Source organism: Zonotrichia albicollis, chromosome Z (assembly GCF_047830755.1).
Source record: "Zonotrichia albicollis isolate bZonAlb1 chromosome Z, bZonAlb1.hap1, whole genome shotgun sequence".
Taxonomy (NCBI): domain Eukaryota; kingdom Metazoa; phylum Chordata; class Aves; order Passeriformes; family Passerellidae; genus Zonotrichia; species Zonotrichia albicollis.
The window spans coordinates 60370639-60393750 of record NC_133860.1 but is presented as its reverse complement, the minus strand read 5'-3'; the positions used below and the strand labels follow the sequence as shown (position 1 = coordinate 60393750).

Below are 23112 nucleotides of genomic sequence, written 5' to 3'. Positions count from 1 at the left end.
ACTTACTCCCTTTCTAATGGTCTCATGGTGAGAACGTTTTATTACTATGAATTTAGCTGAAAGTAATTTGGAAGAGTTTTGGATGGCCAAAGCACACATTTAATAAGTTAACATGCTAACCTATGAACAGTATGCTTTGTGAGCTGATAACCAGCTAAGAAGTGACTGTTTTGCAGACTTCACTGTTGTCTCAGTAGAGCAACTACAAGAGAAAGTGAAGGCTATTTTCCCCACCTTCAGCTTTTTTTATGTGAAGCTGCAGCAGTTAAGAAACGTGTGCTGTGAAGGTTCTAATCTGCCATCACTATGAAAGGGGTGCACTGATTTTATGCTACAAACTGCATCTTTTGTAGCCTATTCACCACCCTTTACAGGTCTGCCAAGCCCACTCTGCAATTGGTTGCCAGGGGCTGCAGATGTTGGAAAAGAGAAATTTCAATGAAAGACCCTGATTCAGCAACCCAAGCAGCCTGCCTCCCCCAGCCAAAGTAATCAGATTGGCAGCTGAATCAAAGGGTACAGTGGGCCCTTTGTTTGGGAACTCCAGAGGCTAGTAATTGACAGAAGGTCAACAAAGTTTTATGAAGAAAAGAACAGAATATTAGAGGGCATTAGGCTGAAAAGAGAGAGTTTGGGAGTTTTGCGTTATTGGAAGAAAGTTAGAACTTGACTAAAAGGTTACAGCCGCAGGAAGCAAAGGTTGCATATTGATGTTTAAATCTGAAAATAGTTTCAGCTACAGAAACAGGATTATTGATGAGTGGAAGAAACGTCAGAACAAAAATCTGCACCTTTGCTAATTGTAGGGCTGTGCAATTTTTAGTGTTGAAGGATTTATTTGTAGGCTTTGGGATTTAAAATACAGTGGTAGAGGGATGGTTCATTCATAGAATCATAAGATTGGAAGAGATCCTAAGAAGTCCTCTTTGATCTGGGAGAAGAAGCGTCTATTACCCGTGCAGTATGCATTAGACTGTTCCCAAATTTGCCACACTAGAAAATTTAATCTACTGAGACCTCTGTTTTTGAAGAATACTTGTTCTCAGTCCATAGCTTAATCTTCTTCAGCCTTCTTCTACAAGGCTTAGTAATCATTATGTTTTTGATTTTCTTAATCGTGTTTTGTAGACTATCTTCATGGTGCTAGTAATTGTATTTTACTTTTACTCTCATCTATCTTGAAATGGAACACAGAAAATTGAAGTAGTCTAGGGCCTTACTAGCTTTGAGTAAAGGGGGAAGATTACTGCTTTTTTTTTAGAAGTCTGCCTTGTTTGCAGTACCTTGCAAAGATTGTTGACTTATGTCTGATTCTAATCAGTGTCAGCCAAGTCAGCGTTGGCTTCTATTTTAGTTATTACTCATCTCTCTGCTTTATCGTAAATGCTTAAAAATAACTCCTTTGTTCCATTATCTTTCCAGGAATTGAAGTTAAGCTGATAGCTCTATAATTTTCTGGCACACCTTTTTTTACCATTTTAAATAAATAATAGGAAACACTCGTGCAGTTTCTCATATTTTAAGATCTCATCTGTGCTCTGCAAATAATGAAAGACAGTTAATAACATTGCACGGTATTGCATCAGCCCACCCTTAGCTGCTCTGAATCAATCAGGCCCACTCTGTTTGAAAATACCTGAGTACTCTTTTTCTCTTTCTGTGTGAGACTGAGGCCTTGTTTTGTTCCTGGTATCAATTATGGTAACCCCCTCCTTGTGACTGGCTCTCTGATGAAGATTAATGTGTTGTTTTGATGTCTGCTTATGGCCATGAGCATTTTGGAATCCGTTTATTGCACTTAGCGTTCAGGTAATGAATGATCTGCGAAGTCATAACCGTTTCAGAGGAAAAAATCAGTTATTTTATGATGAGTGGTGTGTGCCCTGTGAGTTGATGCTGTGATCAGCTGGGCAACTTAGTTTTCAAAAGTGTAAAAGAGCCTTCCTGCCCCAATAACTCTGGATATTTGCTTCTGTATTTCGTTGGTCATTGGTGCATAAGATGGAGCAGTGAGCCTACCTGTGTTGAATCTTGTCAGTAAGGAAGTTGTCCTCATGTTTTCAGGAGAAGCGAAACTAAAAATAAGTGATAATTATTTATATACAAGTAGGAAAAGAATTTTCTGTAGCACCTGTTTCCTTGCTACAGTTCACTATGTGAATCAAAGGAACTGAACGCATTTTTACATCAAAAATATAGATTATTATATTATTTTAAATATGGGTTTTCTTTTGGAGTGGGATTTTCCATAAGTTGAAATGGCTTGCTTTAGTGCCTTGAAAAGTTAAGAAATAATTTTTGTGTGGGTGAGCAGTTTAAAAGAGTCACTGTTTACAGCATCTGCATTTTACTTGATTGTGTGTTCCATGAAAAGAGGATTAATAAGGTATTCCTTAGTATCTGGCAAGTGGCACAGCCTTTGGCATTCAGGCTGAGTTCTGGTTCTGTTGAAGTCTTGTCTGGTCATGCAATGTGGAAGGAGAAGAGGGCACTCATGATCTCTTCTACCTCCCACTCCCACAGCAAATATAAATTAAAGAAGTGAGTCTTTAGAAATTACCTGTGATACACTTAATGTCTGTGAAGAGAAAATATGCTAGTGAAAAGTTTGAGAATCACTATACAGGAGCAGATGAGAGATCTGGGCAGTGCTTGGCTCTGATGGCAGCAAAAAAGGTAATGCTGAAGTAAAAGTGTAAGAAGAGATCTAAGTAAATAGTACTCCTTTGTGCTGGGTATTTACCCAGCCTCCAGCCATTTTTAACTCAGGGACTTTAATATGACCCCACGAGATTTCTGTGAGAGAGGTCTCACTGAACTTGTCCAGTCTTACCTGTGGGTCATCTGAAGTCTTCACTCAGTCCAATTACATCTCTTCTGAGAAAACATTACCTTGTTTTATCTTTGTTTTAAAGTTGATTGTTACTATTTTTTCCAGCGCTGCCATTTTCAGCAAGAGAGTCCATCCACTCTGTAGACTCTCATGACTCCGTAGAGCTTTACAGTAATTGAACTCAGACATCTCCTTCTCAGAGCAACAAATCCTAGTAGCAGTACAAAAACTGGTTTATGAATAAATATCCTCACTTCTCTGAAACTCTTCCAACTCTTCTGTACCCCTTTTGAAGTAAGAGAGCCTCAATAGCACACAAGAAGAGCATACTTACTCCCAGAGTGAGTTGGTTGGTAAGACCACATGTAAGGTTCAATTATTGAGCATTTATTTTCTTACCAGTTTTAAATAACAACTGTATAGTCGATTGCTGCTGTTCTTTCAGTTTTGTGTTTTGCAAGTCTACCTCTTTTCTTAGTGTTGTATGACAATGCTGCATTTGTTATAGAGATAAAAAACAATGTGACTATCTGGTATCTTTGTGACATCTACAACCGGTTTAGTGAACAAGTATGTTTTTACTAGTACTAGTTTTTTACTGATGAAAACTGACAGTGAAAATTGGGCACCTTAAATTACTTCATGGACTTTTTTTCCCTTCAGGGAGTGCAACAGCACATAAATATTCTTCTAGGAGAAGATACCAGAAGCATGAAGAAAAAAGCAAAATGGGATACCCTTATGGAAATATTGATTAAACAAAGTGAGAAAAGGGAGTTAAAAATCAGGAGTGGACAGGAGCGTAGTTGTGTAGGCAACTTCAAACAAGAGTAAGACTGCAGGGAGTTGATGATGAGACATGATCAGGGTCCATGTGTACTATAGTGAGGAAAAGTGGGAAAAAAAAGAGACAAAAATTGCTAGGTAAAAATTGTTGAAGTAAACACCATGGATTCACTCCTGACAGGAAAAACATACTGTGTTATTAGTGCAAAATCAGAAAGCACTGAAAATGATTAAAAGAAAATAATATTCAGAAGGGGTACACAGCTCTAAGTTCTTGTCTTCAGAATATTTAAATTCTGTCTATACAAGAGGAAAAAGATTTTGTTATAGTGACTTACTGGTTGCCTTTATAGTGTTAAAACCTGAATTTTTCAAATTGATAATTTTTTATGTTTTAAGTTGTGGTAGAGAAAGTTTAGGATTAAAGCTTGGAATTCATCATAAATATGGTTGAAGTGGAATTTTGCAGTTTACAGAAAACATACATGTTTCTTTCATGAAAGCAAGTTTAAGTGACAGATCTGATTTGTATTTATGATTTGCAAATAATAGAAAGGATTTTGATTTTAACTTTGCTTAGTACTGGAGATTTTGATGATGAGTGGCATCTATTGTTTGTAATTGTTCCCTGGTCAAGCACATATGAAGATTGATGTTTCTTCCAGACAGAAGCATATCAAGTACAAGAGTGCATCACATACAATTATTTTTAGAATTTTTCAGAACAGCAAATGCTTTTGTTTCTTTCCACCTTTGTTCTGAAAAACTTAAAAAGATAAAGAGATATGGGCCTGGGAAGGAGAAATGAGAGAGGAAAACATTTCTGTGCTCATTTATCTGAACTTCTAATGTCTTTTTCTGTTGTAAGTCCCATGAGATTACTGAAGAAATGGAAACAATTATTTTAAAGTTGAAGATGTGGTATTAAACCAAAAGTGCCGCTCAGATCTCAGGCAAGTCTGGATAGCTGAGTGTTAAGCAATCAAACAACCTTAAGGACAGTTTTGTAATAATGTTCCACCCTGTGAATGGTGGTGGATTATGACCAGCAGAATAAGATATGAGAGGTATTTGTGGACTAAAAAACTGGTCAGTTTTGCTCCTCTTCTTTCTGCTCTGGCTGTCTCTTCTTGGATTTGTCTTTCTTGTGGCCAGTAAATGCTGTGCCCCTTCTAAACCTTGTGTGGCACAGAAGCTCAGGCAAGAGCAAGGGACAGAGGTGAGCTTGTCTTGCCGCCCCTTGGTAAGAACAAGATGTAATGTATCTGCTGAAATTTGACAGAATATACCTGGTAGTGGTCATGCATTCACCACTTCACCCTGAATCAAAAAGATCAGCAAAGGTTCTCTACAGCTAAAAGTCTGATGCTAAGTCTGTGCCATGCCTGCAGGAGTATGAATATGTACCATGTTGGGATTTACAGTGGCAAGGTTGTCAATAGCCAGCTTGGCCCCCCATCTCCATTTCTCCCTCCACTCTGCTGGGGGATATTATCTATGATTTCTACTGGCCAGTGCTGGGAGTGGCAGAAAATGCAGAATGTCTGCCCAAGCCTTAGCTGTTCTAAATTGAAGGAGTGTTTTACCAGGGGTACAACACCATCTTCACCATCACTCTGTGGTGTCTGAAAATGATCACACAATTCAACTGGAAGCTGTACTGTTGCCAGGCAAAGAATCTCGAGCAATGGAAGATAAAGGTAGGGATGAAGTAGTGACAAGTGACAGTACTGTGATGAAAGAAATACTTTCAGATCCAGCCTGCTGTAGAGAATGTCTCTGATTTCTGTTTTACCTGATAAAGGCAAGTTAGCTGAATCTCGTATCAAATAATGGTTGAAAGAATAAACAAACAAACAAACAAAAAAGTGTCTCAAATTATTTTCTTCGTTCATAACATGGTGTAAGGTAGGGATAAGGTTACTTGTATTTTACTTGCATTCAGAGTTTTATTGTAGTTTGAAGAAAGGGTAATGGGGACAAAAGGAAGAAGGAGAGTCTTTTCTCTAGCTTCATTTTGCCTAAAACAATACCATGAACACCTCTGACAGACCTGCAATGAATCCCAGATCTTTCACTTTAGATCTTGATGACCTTAGATTTACATATCTTTGTGATATGCTAAGGATGTAAGGAATTTGGATGACTGAATATAAGTTAGAAAATATAAAAAAAATGGGTGGTGTAATTTTAGAAGCTGTTTTACTTAAATCACATCTATACTGTTTTCTGAGTTAGAATTTCAGTGCTGTTCCTTACCTAAATTTTTTAAAGGGAGAGCAAACAGGTGATATATAATGGTTGGAGTTTTGCAAGACCTGCAAATGCGAAGGAACTTCAAAGTACTGTCTGCACTGTGCTAGCTTGTACTGATATATTAGACAGAAAAAAAGGAGTGTATACAGAAGATGTCTATCCATTTCCTCAAACTTTGAGATCCTTGGTAAACAGTTATTATAATTTCATTTCTAAAGATGTCTTTTAGGGATGCAGCTGAGAGTAGGATGAGAAAGTCAGTAGTGACAATGAGTCTGACCTCTGGAGATGGAATCTGAATTACCATAGTGTAAGTTTAAAAGCAAGTTTCTGCCATTTTGTAACTGAGGCTATCAGTAAAGCTTGGGTACTGTTTAATTTTCTAAGCCACCATTGCTTCCAGGAAATGTTTGCATTCTTTGTAAAAATGTGTGGACTTTTTCTTTATTCTACTAAGAACTGGAATGTAGTTTTTAATGCTTTCTATTTTGTCAAACACCAAGTAATCCACAAAGTAGTTATTGTAGCATTTTCTAATCCTCAATGGATAAATCCTGACCTTGTCATTATGTTTTTCCTGTGTGCTGTGTTTCCCATGTGCAACTCTGGAGGCAGAATGTGGACTGGGAGAATGTGCTGAACTCACTGTTATAATGCTGTTAAACAGAAAGATTAGCTTCAATTCCACTTTAACAAAATCTTCTTTTCTTTGTAGGTGAAATGGAAATTCCAGATTCAAATGACCCCTTAGGTCATATGGATGGACTTGAGAGACCAATTCCAACACCTAAAGGTAAAATGAATTGTAATTTCATCACCCTGCTTAAGTATAAACATTCTTCAGAAAGGACCAACAAAATCCTTTTATAGTATGTTCCCTATATTTGTATATTATACAAGACTGTAAGGAAGGCAACCTTCCTTTTGTGAATTAGCACTTCTGATTCCAGGCAGTGGTAGCAAGGCTAAAGGAGTCTATAAAAATTAATTTCGAAGCATGTTGAGTTCCCCCACATGGAGGGCCCTAGATGTTTTAATCCAAACACAGTGTGTTATTATTACCTTCCTTGCATATTTTATTTCACATTGTTGCCATGAAATTGATTTGATTTTGTACAGTGTCACACTTAGCATCTCCAGGTAAATGTTAAGAATTGGTATCTTTAGTCTGAGGTAGTTAAATCTAGCCCATTACAACACAAGAATACGCACTTTTAAAATAGCTCTGAGCATTAATGCTTTGGTTTTTTGAACTGATTGTAGTGTCAGGATTTCTAGTTATTAATTAGTTAACATAAATTTTGTGACACTTTGCCACTTAAAACTCTAGATCCAAATGCTATTCCTGGATCAGAAGATGCACATATTTACTGCAAATTGTGCTTCCAATTCCTTCTAAAGCAGGAAATTTTCAGTATTCTACCTGAAGAACAATATTTTTTTCAGTTGTGTACTGATTTTATATTTTATGGATGCATTGCTGTTGTACTGTCAACTCTTAGGCTAAAGAAAAGAGTCAGATAATAATGTTAGCTTCATTAATGAGGACATGTTGCAATCTGCGGAGCTGTGGTATTGACAAGATCTTCTTGCAGTTTATCTTAGAGGAACATGAATTTTGGGGCTGCTTTGGAATATAGTTTCTCTTCTTATAGATATCCAAGGTTATCTAATCCTTATTGTCTTCCTGAATATTAGTTAGATTTCTTACCCTAAATGTGCATATTGGGAGGTTTTTTATGGAATCTTCCTTTAAATTTGGTCTGTAAGTCAGTAAAACAAAGATGTGTTTCTGTTTGCACGTGTAACCACCTTGCTACTGATTATCAGCATGGGACTAAGTCCCTCCTATTTGGAAAGAAGACCTGGTACACTCCATTTCTTAACTCTTTGCTACTTTCTGAAACTGCTGAAATATTTTAGAAGTTTCGAATTTGACATTTATTCTGGAAAAAAAATTTGTAGTAGTATTCCTGTCAGTAGCACTGTATTACTACCAGTTGTTTTATTCACATTGAAGTACACACTACTTTTGATGAAAAAGGGCCTTGTTTAATTTTTAACTGCATCTGATAGGCTTGATGCCTGGCAAGTTGGACCCACTTCTCTCTTTTGTTGTGTTTGAGCCTTTAAGGCTACAGATGTAAAAGAGAGAGGGTTTGGGGTTTTTTTTTTTGTTTTTTTTGGTGTTTTTTGGTTTTTTTGTTTTTTTTTTTGTTTTTTTTTTTTGTTTTTTTTTCATGTGGCAGTGCTTGGTAAATTTCTTGCAGAAAAAGGAGTTCCAGTTGCTTCCTTCCTTCGCAGAGCCACAGGCAGTATCTGTCTGAGGAAGTAATTAATCACATCTCAAACATTTCTACACAGTAAGAACTGTATATTTCCTTCAGGAAAAAAAAAAAGGAAGAAAACAAAGAGACCCATGTTCTTAAGTTATTCACTGGTATACAATCAATTGTTAGTTTCCAGCATACCTAGCTAGGAAATGGCCTCATTTGCTCCCATTTATTTATTTTATTTTAATGTCGGCACAAAATTCTCCATAGAAGCAAAGCTAGTTGGAATGTTAGCTCAGGTGTTTCTGTGTCATAGTAAGGCATCAGATTTTGTTACAAAGAACCACTGGACAGTTCTACTTCAAAGTTTGAGCATACTGTTGAGATCATTAGAAACAATTCCTAACAGTTCCCTTCCATCCCATCAACCTTCTTCTTTCCTTCAGAAATCTTCAGTTAATTTGATTTGCTTGTAACCTCCTATTTTAAATTTTTTTTTATTTTGGAATAGACCCAAAACAGGTATGGAGATAACCAGCTTTAATAATACCCAAATTAAAAACCACATTAAAAGTACAAGTGTATTAGTCATCCTCTTCTCTAGAATCTTCCAGAAGTCCTGAGAAATGATTCTGTCTCCAATGACAAAACCAGTTTAAGCAAGGTGTTATTAATAATGCTCATTTACAAAAATGTTGCAAGTCTCTTTCTACAAGTGAAACTAGCCTTCTAATATTTGATGAGAAGGGGCAATAGCTTGGCTAGGCCCTTGAGGAGAATTTATTTTCTCTTGTTTCCTTTAAGTGAACACTTGGATGACTAGAAAGCACTGTGTCTCAGTGCTTTGGATGACTAGAAAGCACTGTGTCTGAGCAGCGTTTCACTGAAAACCAGTGCAGAGCAGTGAGTGTTTGCTGTAGAAGAACTTAGGTCTGCTTTGGAATAAAAGTAAAACATTCGAGCACAGTCCAAGTCCCCTCTCTGTCCAGTCAGTCTTTGTAAAGTTGATAGTTTCACCAATTTTACTTTCAAGTAAGCCTTGCTTGGTGTCTTTCTCTTTTTTCACAAACATTCTAACATACTCTCACTGGGTCTTAAAAACCCACTGATTTCAGAGGAGAGGACAATGTGCACAAAGCTAATACTGCTTCTTCCCTGGATTCGCAGTTGTTCATTCCTTGTTCCTAAGGTAATTTCAAGAGAATGTGAACCAAATCAACTTTTTTTACATGTTTCTGGATGGATTTTTCTACATTGAGAAAAAAAATAGGATGAAGGATGAGATGCAAATTGGATTAAATTAGGCTAGTAAAGGTATCATTTAATCTGGAAATACTATGTGGCATATCTAATAGTGTAGTTTCCTTAGCTACTCGTGTATTTTGGGAGATCTGCCAGCATCCCTTCCATTTTCTAATGTGACTCAAATAAACTGTAAATCACTCATCTTTGTACCAGGATTAAATAAAAACAGAGGATGAAGAATTGGGGAGACTGTTTTTTATTTAGGAAAATGTTCTGTGCAAGTAATTGTGAGTCTTAGGCTTCTGTCTACCCTCCTTAGTAGGATGAAATTTCTCAGTTTATTTGGAATTTATTTGGAATTTGGAATTTGATTTACTTGTGGAAGGAGTCACTTTACTGGACTCCCACCACCTGCCAAATGTGACATTGCCATTGATGTCCCCTAAGCTCAGTGTTGTCATACACACCTTTAGAAAGGCATAATTTGCATTTCATCAACTTTCACAGGCATTTTCTGTTACTACAGTCTTCAGTTCTTTTAACCTAGTTACAGGTTATATAACTATATATAACCAGTTTTTTAAACCTAAGAAACTCTGTATCTCATGGATGTTCGTTATAGATTACCTGTCAATTTCATGAACACTTTATGCTTAGTACCCTAAATTTTACCATAAACCAGTAAATTTTGGAACAATGATGTCTTCCTCAGCGTTCCATAAGGCAAAGTATGTATCCTAGGTGAAAAATTATGTCTTCATTGTGGGAAAATGTGACTTTGCTTATGGTGGAAATATCATTAGTTTAATTATTCAGAATATTGCCCCTAAACCCTTTTGTATTGGATATAAGTTTATATTAGTCTAAAAATGCCAGAGCAGAAATTTGCCATAATAAAGAGTTGTGGTGAGAAAGATCATGCTCTTCTTCCTAAGGATTCTTCCATGCTCATCTTATACCTAAGAAAAAAAGTTTATTTGAAGAAAAAATGAAAAAAGCTGAGAAGGCGTTAAAAAAGAAAAATAAGATAGCTTAGGGAAAAAATCCCACATTGCTTTTTACACAAAATCATAGTATACATATTTTCATAGGGGTTTTGAACACTGAAAGTGTTTTATTCTATGAATCTGAAAATGGTCTAAATTTATGTAGTTATGCAGAAAAGAAGGTATTTGCCCTTTTTTTTTTTTAAACAGGTGATTTTACATTCTGAGTATCTCCAACTGAGACTCTTGTAAACTGTGAGGTGTTCGGTTGGCTTTATGGGCTTTTTTGACTATTGCATAAAGTCAATTAAATAAATATTTATATCTTGTGGAGGAATAAGTATTCTAAACGGTGATTAAACATATATACAATTATTACTACTTGGTCTGAAAGTACTGTTGTATCTTCAGTTATCTAGCCATTTATGAATCAAATTTTCCATTCTTTTTCTCAAAAACTGGCTCTTCGGTGTTGGTGTTCCTTGTGGAGCGCAGAAAGAAAGGTGAATCCACCTGGATAGGAGCCAAAGTGGATGATTATCTTAGAGAGTCATTGTCTCAGGAATACAGAAAGATGTGAATCTTGGTGCAGTATCATCGATACTGACACTTAGTCTGTGTGTAAATTGTCAAATCATTTAGGACTCCCCTTGCTCTACTTTCTGCTTCTGGGAAATAAGCCTCATGGTATTATCCCATCTCAAGAGACTTCAATATTCATAAATGATTTGGAAGTTCCAAGATAAAAAGGGTTAAAAAATTGTTACTAAGTATGATTCATGGTTGCCATATTGAAGCTTATTTTAAAATTACGAATGCATAAATATATTTAAAATCACATAGAAAAAAAAAAGAGTAAAAGCAACAAAAAATGAACAGAACTAAAACTTGAATTGAAAACAATTAATCCAGAATTTACATAATCTAAAGTAACTTAGGAGTCTTAAAATATTTTTTTAGAATGAACCTCAAAATCACAGCTAAGATCTTAAAACAGCAAAAGCAGAACAATAATTTTATATTGTGTTTATGCCAAGAATAACACATATGGTTTGAGCCAATAACTTGGACATGTAAGTGCCAGAATAATGTAAATAAAACTAAGAAATATAATACACATGTGAGGTCTTAGTGATAGTTGCACCCTTTAGGTTTTTAGTTTAGTATCTATTCTTGTGCATATCTTGACAATGATTTGACACACTCTGGAAAAGCTTATTTTTATATTCTTGCCAAAACATGAATAATAGACCTGTCATCTTAATGTTGATTTGCTTTGGGATTCTATTTGATATATTTATATCAAATTTATTCAATTAAAAAATATGAAGTACTGGCAACCTAACAAAGGTTTTTCAAATATGAAAGAGTTCTGCTGGAATTCATGTCAACCATTTCCCTAAGCTATGTTATTCATAGAGTACATAGAATATGATAGCAAAACATAATATATAGATTAAGTTGCATTGTCCTCTCATAGCTTCTTGACAGAACAGTTTTTAATCTGTTCAAGCAAAATAATTACCAGTATTGGTTGTAGACTATGTTGGAAACTATAATGAAAGAGAAATTTAATTTACAGCATTTTTGCCTACAGCAAATGCAGAAATATCTACTGGATAGATTTTCCTTTTGACATAGTTGAATCATGCCAGAGATCACTGAAGGCAAAGGAAGCATTTTCCTTCATTTCAATGACCTTTGGAAGCAAGCCAGAGTATGAAAACCATTATATAACAATATTAATGTCACAACACAGGAAATTTCTGGACATTTTGCTTGTATATTTAAAGAAATTATCTTTGTTATCCATCTCCCAAGTAAAATATAAATCTTTATAATATGACAGTTACAATAGGACATTCACAGATTTGGCAACATGTTACAGAAACAAAATATTTTATATAGAGTATTTATTCTCTGTTTCAAAATTACATTAGTATTAAAACAGATTAACAATTCTGTTCCAGCTTTAAAAAATTCTACTTGACTACTGCTTAACATGAAATACAGGACACAAGTGAAATACAAGTTCTAGCATTTTCACATTTCATTTTCCCTTGTACCTGTCCAAATTAAGAATTACTAAGACAGAAGGGGAACTACATTGGGAAAAAACTGCTTTGCACATTGTTGAGGTCCTAATTTATCCTGGGAAAATTTGTGTTTTTCCCCAAAGCATTCTGTCAAACTGGCATCTACACTGTGTTTGTGGTGTGACGTACATTACCAAAAAAGTAACTGCTGATTATCACCACAGAAATTAAATAAAGAAAACATTCTTTAGAACATGGTTGGTTAAATTTTCCGCTTGTTTGAAAGAATTGCAATTATGGGTTATCTAAAGTGGACACCAAATAACAGAGCAGCTCAACAAATGGCTGCCTGCTCTGTCATAGAAATACTTCAAAACCAGTGAGGACATAAACATCGCCTCTCAAAGAGGAAATTAAACCAGCAAACAGAGAGTGTGCAGTTCAGGGTGGACAGAGGCAGAGAAGAGGCCCTGAGCTGCCCCACTGCTCTTAGGCTGCTCTGGAGAACTTTGGAAAACACAAATGCTTCGAAGTTCATTAGGTTAAAATATTTATTACTTGGTTTGTAATAACAAGGTAGTATAAAACACTGCAGAAAATACCTGTAAAATTGGCAAGAGTAATGATGAACTAAAGCTGAATTTTGACCTGCAGGAAATAGATGCAGTGTCGCTGACTTCAGGCAAAGTCTATCTAATTGCACTGGGACTGAATTAACCCATAAATCTTTGGCATTGCTTTCCATGGTAATAGCTTTGCTCTTGCTGTTATTAGGATCAGATTCACAGATTCATATGAAATATTTTGGGTGGCTTAAAGATATGGATCTAATTACTTCCTGCAGTAGTTCTGTTTTAATTAGTAAAACAGGAAGTTCTAACATGGATTTAATCCTGAGTTATTAAGTCCTAATGAGTAAATTTACTATCTGTTTTCATCCAAATGTATTTGAATTTAATATCCATGACTATCCCAAAAAGAGGACTCCACCAAGCTCATTTTAAATCAGAAAAAGTGAAATAATGACAAGGGTTTGAGCAAGGTATAAGCTGATCAGTGTCACAAGAACAGTGTAGCCCTCTCATGTACTTGCATGTGAAGAGCAAAAAATATATCAGAGAGCCAGACAAACGACAATCCCTGTCTGTCATCTTACAGGACTTGAATTGGCCTCACCTTTTAGACAGATCTCTTCTTCTTTCATTTCTTGGGTATCAGAAGCATCTCTGAGCCAGATGAACATAACTCTGTGCTGGTTCCATGCTCAAAGGGGCCCAGCTTCTTTGCAAAAAAGGTCTTTAAACTATTTTGCCTCCCTTGTATGAGCACATTTGGCCTGTCCCCATGATTGTTGAACCAGAGGCCCACAGAACTACAGAACATTCTAGCCTGGGGGGCACCTCAAAAGATCACCCAATCCAACAATTCTGGGGAAAGAAAGCTTAGACAAGACAATCTAGTACTTTGTCCAATCATATCTTGAAAACCTCCAGCGATGAGGACCCTACCCCATCTCTAGGCAGTTCATTTTAAGGGGAATGATTGTTCTCACTGCAAAAAATGTCTCTATTCTATTGAAATGAAACATTTCCTGGCTACTTTCACTTGCTGCCCTTTGTCTTCTCTATATAGCTCCTTGTCATGACTGTCTCTGTTCTTTTTGTCGGTGCCTTTTAGGTACTGAAAAACTGTGATGATGCTCCCTTGGCTGTTCTCCAGGGAGAAGAGACATAACTACTTGAAATCTTTCCTCATAGGACTTGTTGTCTAGCCCTTTGATGATATTGGTAGCCCTCCTTTGATCCCTCTCCTGTCTTTCTGTGTTATTTTTGAATTCTGGGGATCTGAACTGGACATAGTACTCCAAGTGTGGCCTGACAGGCACTGAGTAGGTTGGGATTGTGGTATCTCTGTCTCTGCTAGGTAACACTCCTGTGGATGCTGCCCAGTATGTCAGTGGTGCTCATGAGAATAAACTGCATGCAGACTATGAAAAAATGGTGAAATAACAAGCTATGAGGGAAGTAGCCATAGAAAATCCTTTTCTAACATGTGGTAGGACTGATCCTGCTTTCTTTCATGTTGCTAGAAATGATTATGTGTGTAAGATGTTGGCTTAAAGGGAGTTTTGATCAATGGCTTCAGTTGACTATATCAGGAAGTAAATTTACTGGTTTTGTTTTCCCTGCCAGAATGTCAACATAGTATTTCTATTTTTTCAGCTATGAAATGTAGCTAAAAACATAATAAATTACATTGTTGTGGTATGACATTGCTGAAAGCATTAATGTACTTTTTCTCCCTTTTATATAAGTTATTTGAAAACAAATATTGTTTGTATTCTGTCAGAATATTTTGAAGTCTGCTAAAGATTTTAAATTAAAAATAGAGACAACTAATATAAAATTAAATAAACAATAATTCATTATTTCATGACAAACAAGAATAAAATAATTGTCCTGTAAATTTTCAATATTGTGTGGAGATTTTATATACTTGGGTTTATTTAATTTTCTGTTTAGACTTATTCTAATAATTTTCTATTTAATGACAAACTAAATTTGCACTTGCCTACATTGTGTGTTCATATTATTCATTATAACAGGATTTCTTTTGAAAGGCCAGTGGTAGAGAACAATGTAACTCACAGAAAAACCCAGTTTTCCAGCAATATCTGGCTTGTACATTTATTATATTCTGATATTTCTACTACTCCCTTCTCCAATGTTACACTTAACTGTTATAGAGGAGCTGATTTTCACAGCCCTGTCAAATATAAATCAAAGCAGAACATCAATTTTCTTAAGGTATTTCAGCAATTGGACTGTCAGTGTAGACCATTTCTTTACTAGTGGTGGATTTGTGTACAATAATATGCTATTACTTAATTAAATAGACGCAAAATAATCTGAGTGATAGGAAAGGTCTACATGTGAGCATCCATCAGAATGATTTGATATTTGTATCCAGCTGCCATAAAAATATAATGTAATTTGAATTCCTTAAGCTTTATGTCTAGAAGGTCTAAATTCACTGGTACAAACACATGAGCGTGACACCTAGATACTTTTCTTACCTCTTTTGTAAGGTAATATAACAACTTTATTGTTTCAATGGAATTACATATTGCCAGGCTTTCAGTATGTGATGTGTATCAGTTGAAGGACTCCTAACACCAAATTAAATTTATAAATAATAACCAACAAAAGATTTGATTGTCAGGTTTTGACAGTGTTCTTCATAAATTCTTTCTTTTTTGTCGTCCCTAGAGATCACAAATACAGCCTTGACAAGCCCTTTGCTTTTAACAAACCACTAATTGGGACTTGTAGTTTTCACTTACAAAATATCTACAAAATGTTATTACACACTATCCATACAGATGTTTCCTTGGCCATATATTTTGACTTGATGTAAAAATGGCAGTCTATAATCAGCTTATGGGTCCCCTCTCTATCACAGTTTATTTCTGCAATTGAGATGTTATTTCTATAAATTGAATGTGAGACATATAATCTTGAAAACTTATTATTATATAGGCCTGTCCAAATCAACCTAATTTTAAGATTTTGTTGAGTAACTAACAAGTCAAATTAATATCTAAAAGTAATTTTTCCAATTGTAGTTCTTTTTGAGACAAATCTGTGATCATGTAAGAAGATTATGTGGTAAAATGACCATGATATTCCAATGTGGTAACAGCTGGGATTATTCATTTATGGAGCAAGGGTTTTTTTGCTGTTGGAACAGAACAGCACTATATGTATGTTAGGATGTTAGTATTTTAGCACGTCAGATGTAGAAAAAGTCACTGCTGCTTCAAATAGACATTAGGAGTGTAATAGTATCAATTCATGATTGAACTTTGAATCTGCATGCCTACCTGCAGTCAAGCACAAAGTCAGCAAGGAAACATAAATTGGAGTGTGATGCTGTGGTGTTCTTAGGACAGTGAATTGCATTTTTTTTTAATCTTGAAAGAAAACTGAAATTGTTTCCAGGGTTCTCTCTTAGAAAAGTACTTTTGAGCAGGGTTCTCTCTTAGAAAAGTACCTTTGAGCAGGCTTTTACCTCAACCCAAGTAAAGTTTGATCTTTTATGACCTTTTTATCTTCTTAGGTTATTTCCTGACCTTCTTGGAACCAGTAAACAATATCACTGTAGTCCAGGGGCAAACGGCAATCCTCCACTGCAAGGTAGCAGGAAATCCATCCCCGAATGTCAGATGGCTGAAAAATGATGCTCCAGTGGTTCAGGAGCCAAGACGGATCATCATCAGAAAAACAGATTATGGTTCACGTCTAAGAATCCAGGATCTGGATACCACAGACACAGGATACTACCAGTGCGTGGCTTCAAATGGGATGAAGACAATAACTGCAACAGGAGTTTTGTTTGTCAGGCTTGGTGAGTTCCTGGCTTTTATGACTGCTCAGACTGCTTTATAGACTAGGAATTAGTTTTAACCATAGCATAATGAGAAATGAATTTAATGTTTTAAGAAAAATTCTCAACACAAAAGAAAATAAAGTCAGTGCCTGGGGCCTCTCTCCCAGCACAGAACTTCTCAGTTGAACTTGATACCCCTTTAGTGGTAATAAAAGAAAGTAAATACAGATGTAGAGGTCTGTAAATATACAGAAGAAAAAAAATTAAAGGAGTGCTGGTAAAAAGTACAAAAAGGTAACATTTCATTGCCTGGAGTTTTCACTCTACTGCTGAACTCAGTCTGTGAAAAAAACCAAAAACTGCTGAGAAGAATGACAAGCAGTTTTCCGTGTGATGTCCTTAGTTCTGGGCCTATCCTTGTTAATATCAGTTCTGTACTGCTATGTGGAGCTTGGCCTCAAATTCTGTTTTCTGACACGTGAAGGTATACCACACCTTTGAACAAGTGCTTATATTACATTTTGGAGACTTAATAGGCCAGTCTGGAAGCTAACCTTTTATTTAGCTTGCCTGTGGAGCAATGGGAGAAAAAAATTCTAGATGCATTTTTCTAAATTTTTTTCTTATTTTGTAATGTAAATAATGGATTCCACAGTTCAATTTGTAGTTACTGAGTAGTGAAGTGCTGAGTATTGACCCTTGCTCCTGCTGTTGCAAAAATTGATCATCCCCTTGCCACATCCTAAATTCTGATAGTAAGGCACAGTTGGGGCTTATTAAAAGGTAAGTAATGTGTTCAAATAACACCTTGTCTAACTACCTTTGTCTTTATGGTGGAAAATATTTTATGAAAAACAGTAAGTCCATTCAGGTTGCTGCTGGAACAGGCAGTAGCTTCATGTGATTTTTATTTGTGGCTTTGAAAATAACAATATATAATTATGTTCAGGAATGCAGAGGGTTTTGTTTGGAGCTTGAGATAAACCTTCCTTAAAGAGACAATTTCCTTTAGATTGCTATTGACTTTTTTTATTATGTTGTCCTTGAGCTAAACTTGTCAGCAATACTTGTTTGTTTTATGTTTGCAGGTCCAACAAACAGCCCAAATTACAATCTTCAGTAAGTACTCTTTGGAAAATTACTTAATGTGCTCTGACTACTTTTGTTCTGTCAGAATTTAGTTCATAAACTCAGTAAACACTGTCTGCAACTACAGTGTTCTTGCTAAAAGTATCGAATTTGACCAAAAACTCTCAGAATGGATGCAACTTTTTTAGACAGAGGCTACAATGGGTTTTGATTTGATTGACTGTTCTTAAGCAACTTCTGCGTGCTTATTTCATGTTTTGAACAAACAAATTACCACAAAGTCATGTTGGAACAGTAATTGTTTACAGGGCAAGTATGGGCTAGAAGAGTGGTTAAAAATGAATGGTAAAATGCTTAGCTTTTTTGCTGTGGTTGCAAATTTACCCATGTTATATGATTATAACTTGAAGAGCGAGGTAAAACAAGACTAAAATCCTGTCGTTGAGTAGCTGTTTGTTAGTGTGATTTTTGACTTGATTGGTGGTTTGGTGATTTCCGCAAGATGCCTGGGTTTACCTGCTGATTCAGTTGTAAGGATGAAAAGAGAATTATAGAATGGTCTGGATTGGAAGGGACCTTAAAGTCACCCAGTTCTAACTCTTCTGCCATGGGCAGGAGCTCCTTCCACTTTATCAGATTGTTCCAAGTCCCATCCAGCCTGGCCTTGAACACTTCCAGGACTGAAGTATCCACAGCTTCTCAGAGCAACCTGTTCCAGCTCTTCACCACCCTCTGAGTAAAGAATTTCTTTTTAACATCTAATCTAAACCTGCCCTTTTCCAGTTTAAAGCCATTGCCCCTAGTCCTGCACTATCTCCCAGTATAAAAATCCCCCTGCATCCTTTATATGAGAACCTTTTAAGGCTGCAGTGAGATCACTCCAAAGCCTTCTCTTTCTCCAGGCTTAACAAACCCAGTTCTCTCAGCCTGTCTTCACAGAGAGGTGCTCCAGCCCTCTGATCATCTTCATGGCATCCTCTGGACCCACTCTAAGAGGTCCACATCTTTTTTTGTGCTGAGGACAGCAGAGCTGGACCTAGGATTCCAGATGGGCTCTCATGAGGGCCACATGGAGTGGTAGAACCCCCTGCCTCACCCTGCTGGACACGCTTCTTTGCATGCAGCCCAGGGTACAAGTGTCCTTCTGGGCTGAGAGCTACATTCTTGGGTTACTTCCAGCTTTTCATCCACAGGAAACCCCTACAAAGGGTTGTTCTCAGTGACTTGATCTCCCTGTTCATGTGTGGGATTTTCCCAACCCTGGTGCAGCATTTGGCACTTGATTTTGTAGAACTTTTTGAGGTAGTTGCAATTTGCCCTTATTAAAGGATGTCTTGGGAACCCTAATTTATTTCCACTTGAGAAAGTCATGAAGTAATTATTTTTTCACTGTATCATTCAAAATGTTTTATTTATGTTAGTATATAACATAATATGTTATATGCCAGCTGTGCTGGCTGCCTTGGGTCAGCTTGTTGTCTTTTATATGCTGTGGGATAACTTCTAGGAGGATCTGCTGCATGATTTTTCCAGGCACACAGGTGAGGCTCACTGGTCTCACATCTTCCTTTCTCCTCTTTTTAAAAAGGGAAGTAATGTTTCCTTTTTTTCAGTCACCAGGGAGTTTGCCTGACTGCCTTGACTTTTCAAATATGATGAGATTGTTTTGGCAACAACATCAGCCAGTTCCCTCGGGATTCTGCAACATAGTTCATCAGGTCCCATAGACTTGGGACTACTCAGCTTCATCAAGTGATCCCAAACCTGCTCTTCACTTAGTGGGAGAGACTTCCCCATACCCACACGGGAGATCATGGGCTTTAATGGAAAGGGTGACTGCCAGAGAAGTCGTTGAATAACTCATTTTTCTCGCTATCAGTCACCACCAGTTTTTCCTTCTTGCTTATCATGGGATACATTTCTCCTTGGCCTTTCTTTTCTGGCCTATGTCATACCAATAAGCCTGGGAAACAAGTTTTGCATTGATTCACTTATGTTATAGAAAAAGTAATTAATTTTATTTCTTTTGGCTTCCCTAGTATTTTCCAAGTGCTTCTCCTGTACTGAGAATGAACTTGTTAATATTTCACAAATACCAACATAAATAGAACATTTTGACTGATACAGTGAAAAAAAGAATTACTTCATGATTTCCTCAAGTTGAAATAAATTAGGGTTCTCAAGATGTCCTTTATCCTGGGTTTTCCTAGGCTTCCTTATCCTATTTTCCTAGGTTTTTAATGCTTTGCTATGCAACCTTTGCTGGTTTGGAACACTAAGTTAAAATAAAGAAATAACTAGGAAAAAAAAAAATTAAAAATCCTTTCATTTGGCTTTTGACACTTCACAATGAGTCTTGTACCATTGGTATTGGAAGCAGTAGTGTGCCATCATTGTTCTGGACCTGCCATTAAAAGGTGAACTGAAGAGTACGCTGCTGGTAGGTTATTTTCTTTTTAATATCCACTAGATTGGACAGAAACCTGAAACTTTATTAAAACGAGGTCAGGTCAGAGGTCTAGTAAGAAGTCATGAGGGTCTTATCATATGAGGCCCAGGAGCTTTCAGGGATTAGGGATCTTTGCCTCATTGCATGCTTACTTCTGTTTCAATTTTTAAAAAAATCAGTCCTTCAAATAAAATGCCATGTTTTGGTGGTAGAATTATTTTGTTTTCAGAAACTGACCCTGATTTTAAAAAAATATTTTGCATAAAATCATGCGGGTCAGTTTGCAAGCCAGAAAAGAGGAAGGGTGGAAAAAGGCAAAGGAGTACCTAAGTGCTTGGAAGGAGGTCTCATGGAACAAAGGACTCTTTCCATTCACTGTCTGCACAATGCAGCCTCGCACTGAGCCATGTGAGAGCCATTGCTGCTGGTATTAATGCTTCAAAAGAGACATGCTTCAGTGGAAACTTGAAACATAAAACCATTGTAACTTGGTTTAAGATTATACCTATTGAATATTAAGGGATAAGAAACATTATCTCTGTAGATACCATCTAGCGAGGTATTTTTATGCAGTTCATGCTGTGGGTTCCTAGAATTAATTGGCAATTAAAGATTGCCAGAGAGAAAATGTGTGTAATGCAGTCAGACTTGCCAGTGCAAAAAAGCATCTTGACCTTCAGGTAATGAAGTTCAGGCGTTTTCATATAAATCTAAATGTAAAATCTTTCCACCAAATACATAGTCTTAAATTGATGTGGATTATTTGGAGACATCTTTATTTTCTGTCAAGATCCACATGTTTAAAAATTTCCGGGGATTTTTCTGGGGAAATTGAGAATTAAAATCTATCTTGCTTATCAAAAGTATTAAAATTACCGAAAATAGTAATAGATAATCCAGATTAATTTACAAAGGAAATAAATTCAAAACATGGTCAAAAAAGTAGTTTCTGATTAGTCTTTGCTGTCCAGAGGACTGTGCTACTAAAGGGTTGTTTTACTAGAGTACAACCCTTTAGCAATCCTTTCTCTCACTGCATTATTCTTTTACTTTTTGCATCATTAGTGTTTTTAGTTTTGCCTCTCAAAAGAGAGACATCCTATCTGTTCAGAGAGGTACAAGTGTGTGGATATAAAATAAATGTTTAACAAATACCAGAGAATGGTTTTTTGACCATTAATTAAAACAAAGCAATGGGCATTAATATCTTGGAGTCTAAGAGCAGAAGGGCAGAAACAGTTGTCTTTCCTTCTAGAAGTGGTGTTCATAGAAGATAACATTATTCTAAAAGACTGCATGTTCTCTAGTCTAATATAATTTTCTTTTGAATTGAATTATTAGGTTAAATTTTACCCATTGGGCAAATTCCGGTTTTGAAGCAGTTAAACTATGGTAGTACCATCTTGAAGGGAGCTTGGGATGGAAGATATCTAATATTCAAATATTCTGTTTGTTGGCTCTTATGGGCTTCTGGAAAATTGATGAGGCCTCTGTGAAGTGAGGAAGGCACACAGAATGCAGGTAGAAAGGAATTCCCCTAAGCTCAGCCAAGTGTATGGGAAACAGCTCTCTTGTCACTGCTGCACTTTTCCCTGTGTGACCTTTCTGAAATCTGCTTAGGATGCCAGGATCTGAGCCCTGTGCAGAAGAGCTGGGTTTTAAAAAAACTTTGAGAAGTCCCTGTTTTATTGAACTCTGACTAAGATCTGTTATGGGTTTGCAACTTTCGGTGCCTGTATATTGAATGCTAAGGAAAAATAGGTGAGAAGAAACATTGCCGCCAAATAGAAGCAATCATTACTTTGTGGAGGAATTTTTGAGATATTAATTATTCAGAATGAATTTGCCAGTTCTTATGTCTGATTTTCAAGTAGTTTGGGACAACAGTAATTTTTTTTAAGATTTGGGCCAATGAAGAAAATTAATGATGCAACTGTAGTTAGGAAAAAACCAGTTCTTTCAAACAGTGAAAAACAGAATGTATAAAACCAGTAAGGTGGCTCTGTTAAAACTCCAGTGAGGAGGTTGGGTTTATGAGCAATTTATTCTCCATGGTCTATATATCACAAAGCGCACCTTTTCTGTGACCTCAAAAGGAAATTCCTGCATGATATGAGGGGCACTCGTATATCTTTATGATGGAAACAAACTCATTTTCATCATGTGATGAATCTTCATGAATCCCAAAGCTCTTTGGTAAGCCAAAGGTATCTAACATCATACTAAGAAGAAAATATGCCTCCCTTACAGTCAAATAACAGCACCACTTATATCTTCTTCCTTTCCTTAGGTGGTGTGGCAGATTTCTTTGGTCTCAACATAGTTTAGCCGCAGATAACATTGTTAATCTTGGAAATTATACAAGATTATCTTAAAATTCACATAAACAGATGTTTTTTTAAACAATACAAGGTTGTTTCAACTCAGAAGTTACAGTGTTTATTCAGGCCCATAAGGACCAGGTGTTTGATGATGTGCTTCCTCCAGAATGACATGTCTGCCTTTTGTTTCATCAAGATATTCATGTGGCTGAGACAACCATATTTGAACTATGTATGTTTTTTTAAGATGCTTGTGGTAATATCTTGAATTTACAGAATAAGCTCATACTTGTGTTTTCATTTCCTGTTTTAATCAAGGAAAAAAAAAAAGAATTTTGTGATTAAAACACAGGACTGTAATTTCAGAGGTCTGGATTTAATTTCTGACTGTACTCCTGTCTCTGTGTGTGATTGCAGCAAGTTGTTTAACCTTTGTCTCTCCATGTTTT

At 36.3% G+C, this 23112-nt stretch overlaps 1 protein-coding gene across 1 annotated transcript in view; it reads left to right on the top strand.

The window, feature by feature from the left end:
* ROR2 (receptor tyrosine kinase like orphan receptor 2) overlaps window positions 1-23112 on the top strand; it is a 149778-nt gene that overhangs the window by 94188 nt on the left and 32478 nt on the right. The window contains exons 2-4 of the mRNA XM_074532663.1: window positions 6591-6668; window positions 16535-16822; window positions 17893-17923. Coding sequence (XP_074388764.1) covers window positions 6591-6668; window positions 16535-16822; window positions 17893-17923 — 397 coding nt within the window. The remainder of the gene's footprint in view (window positions 1-6590; window positions 6669-16534; window positions 16823-17892; window positions 17924-23112) is intronic.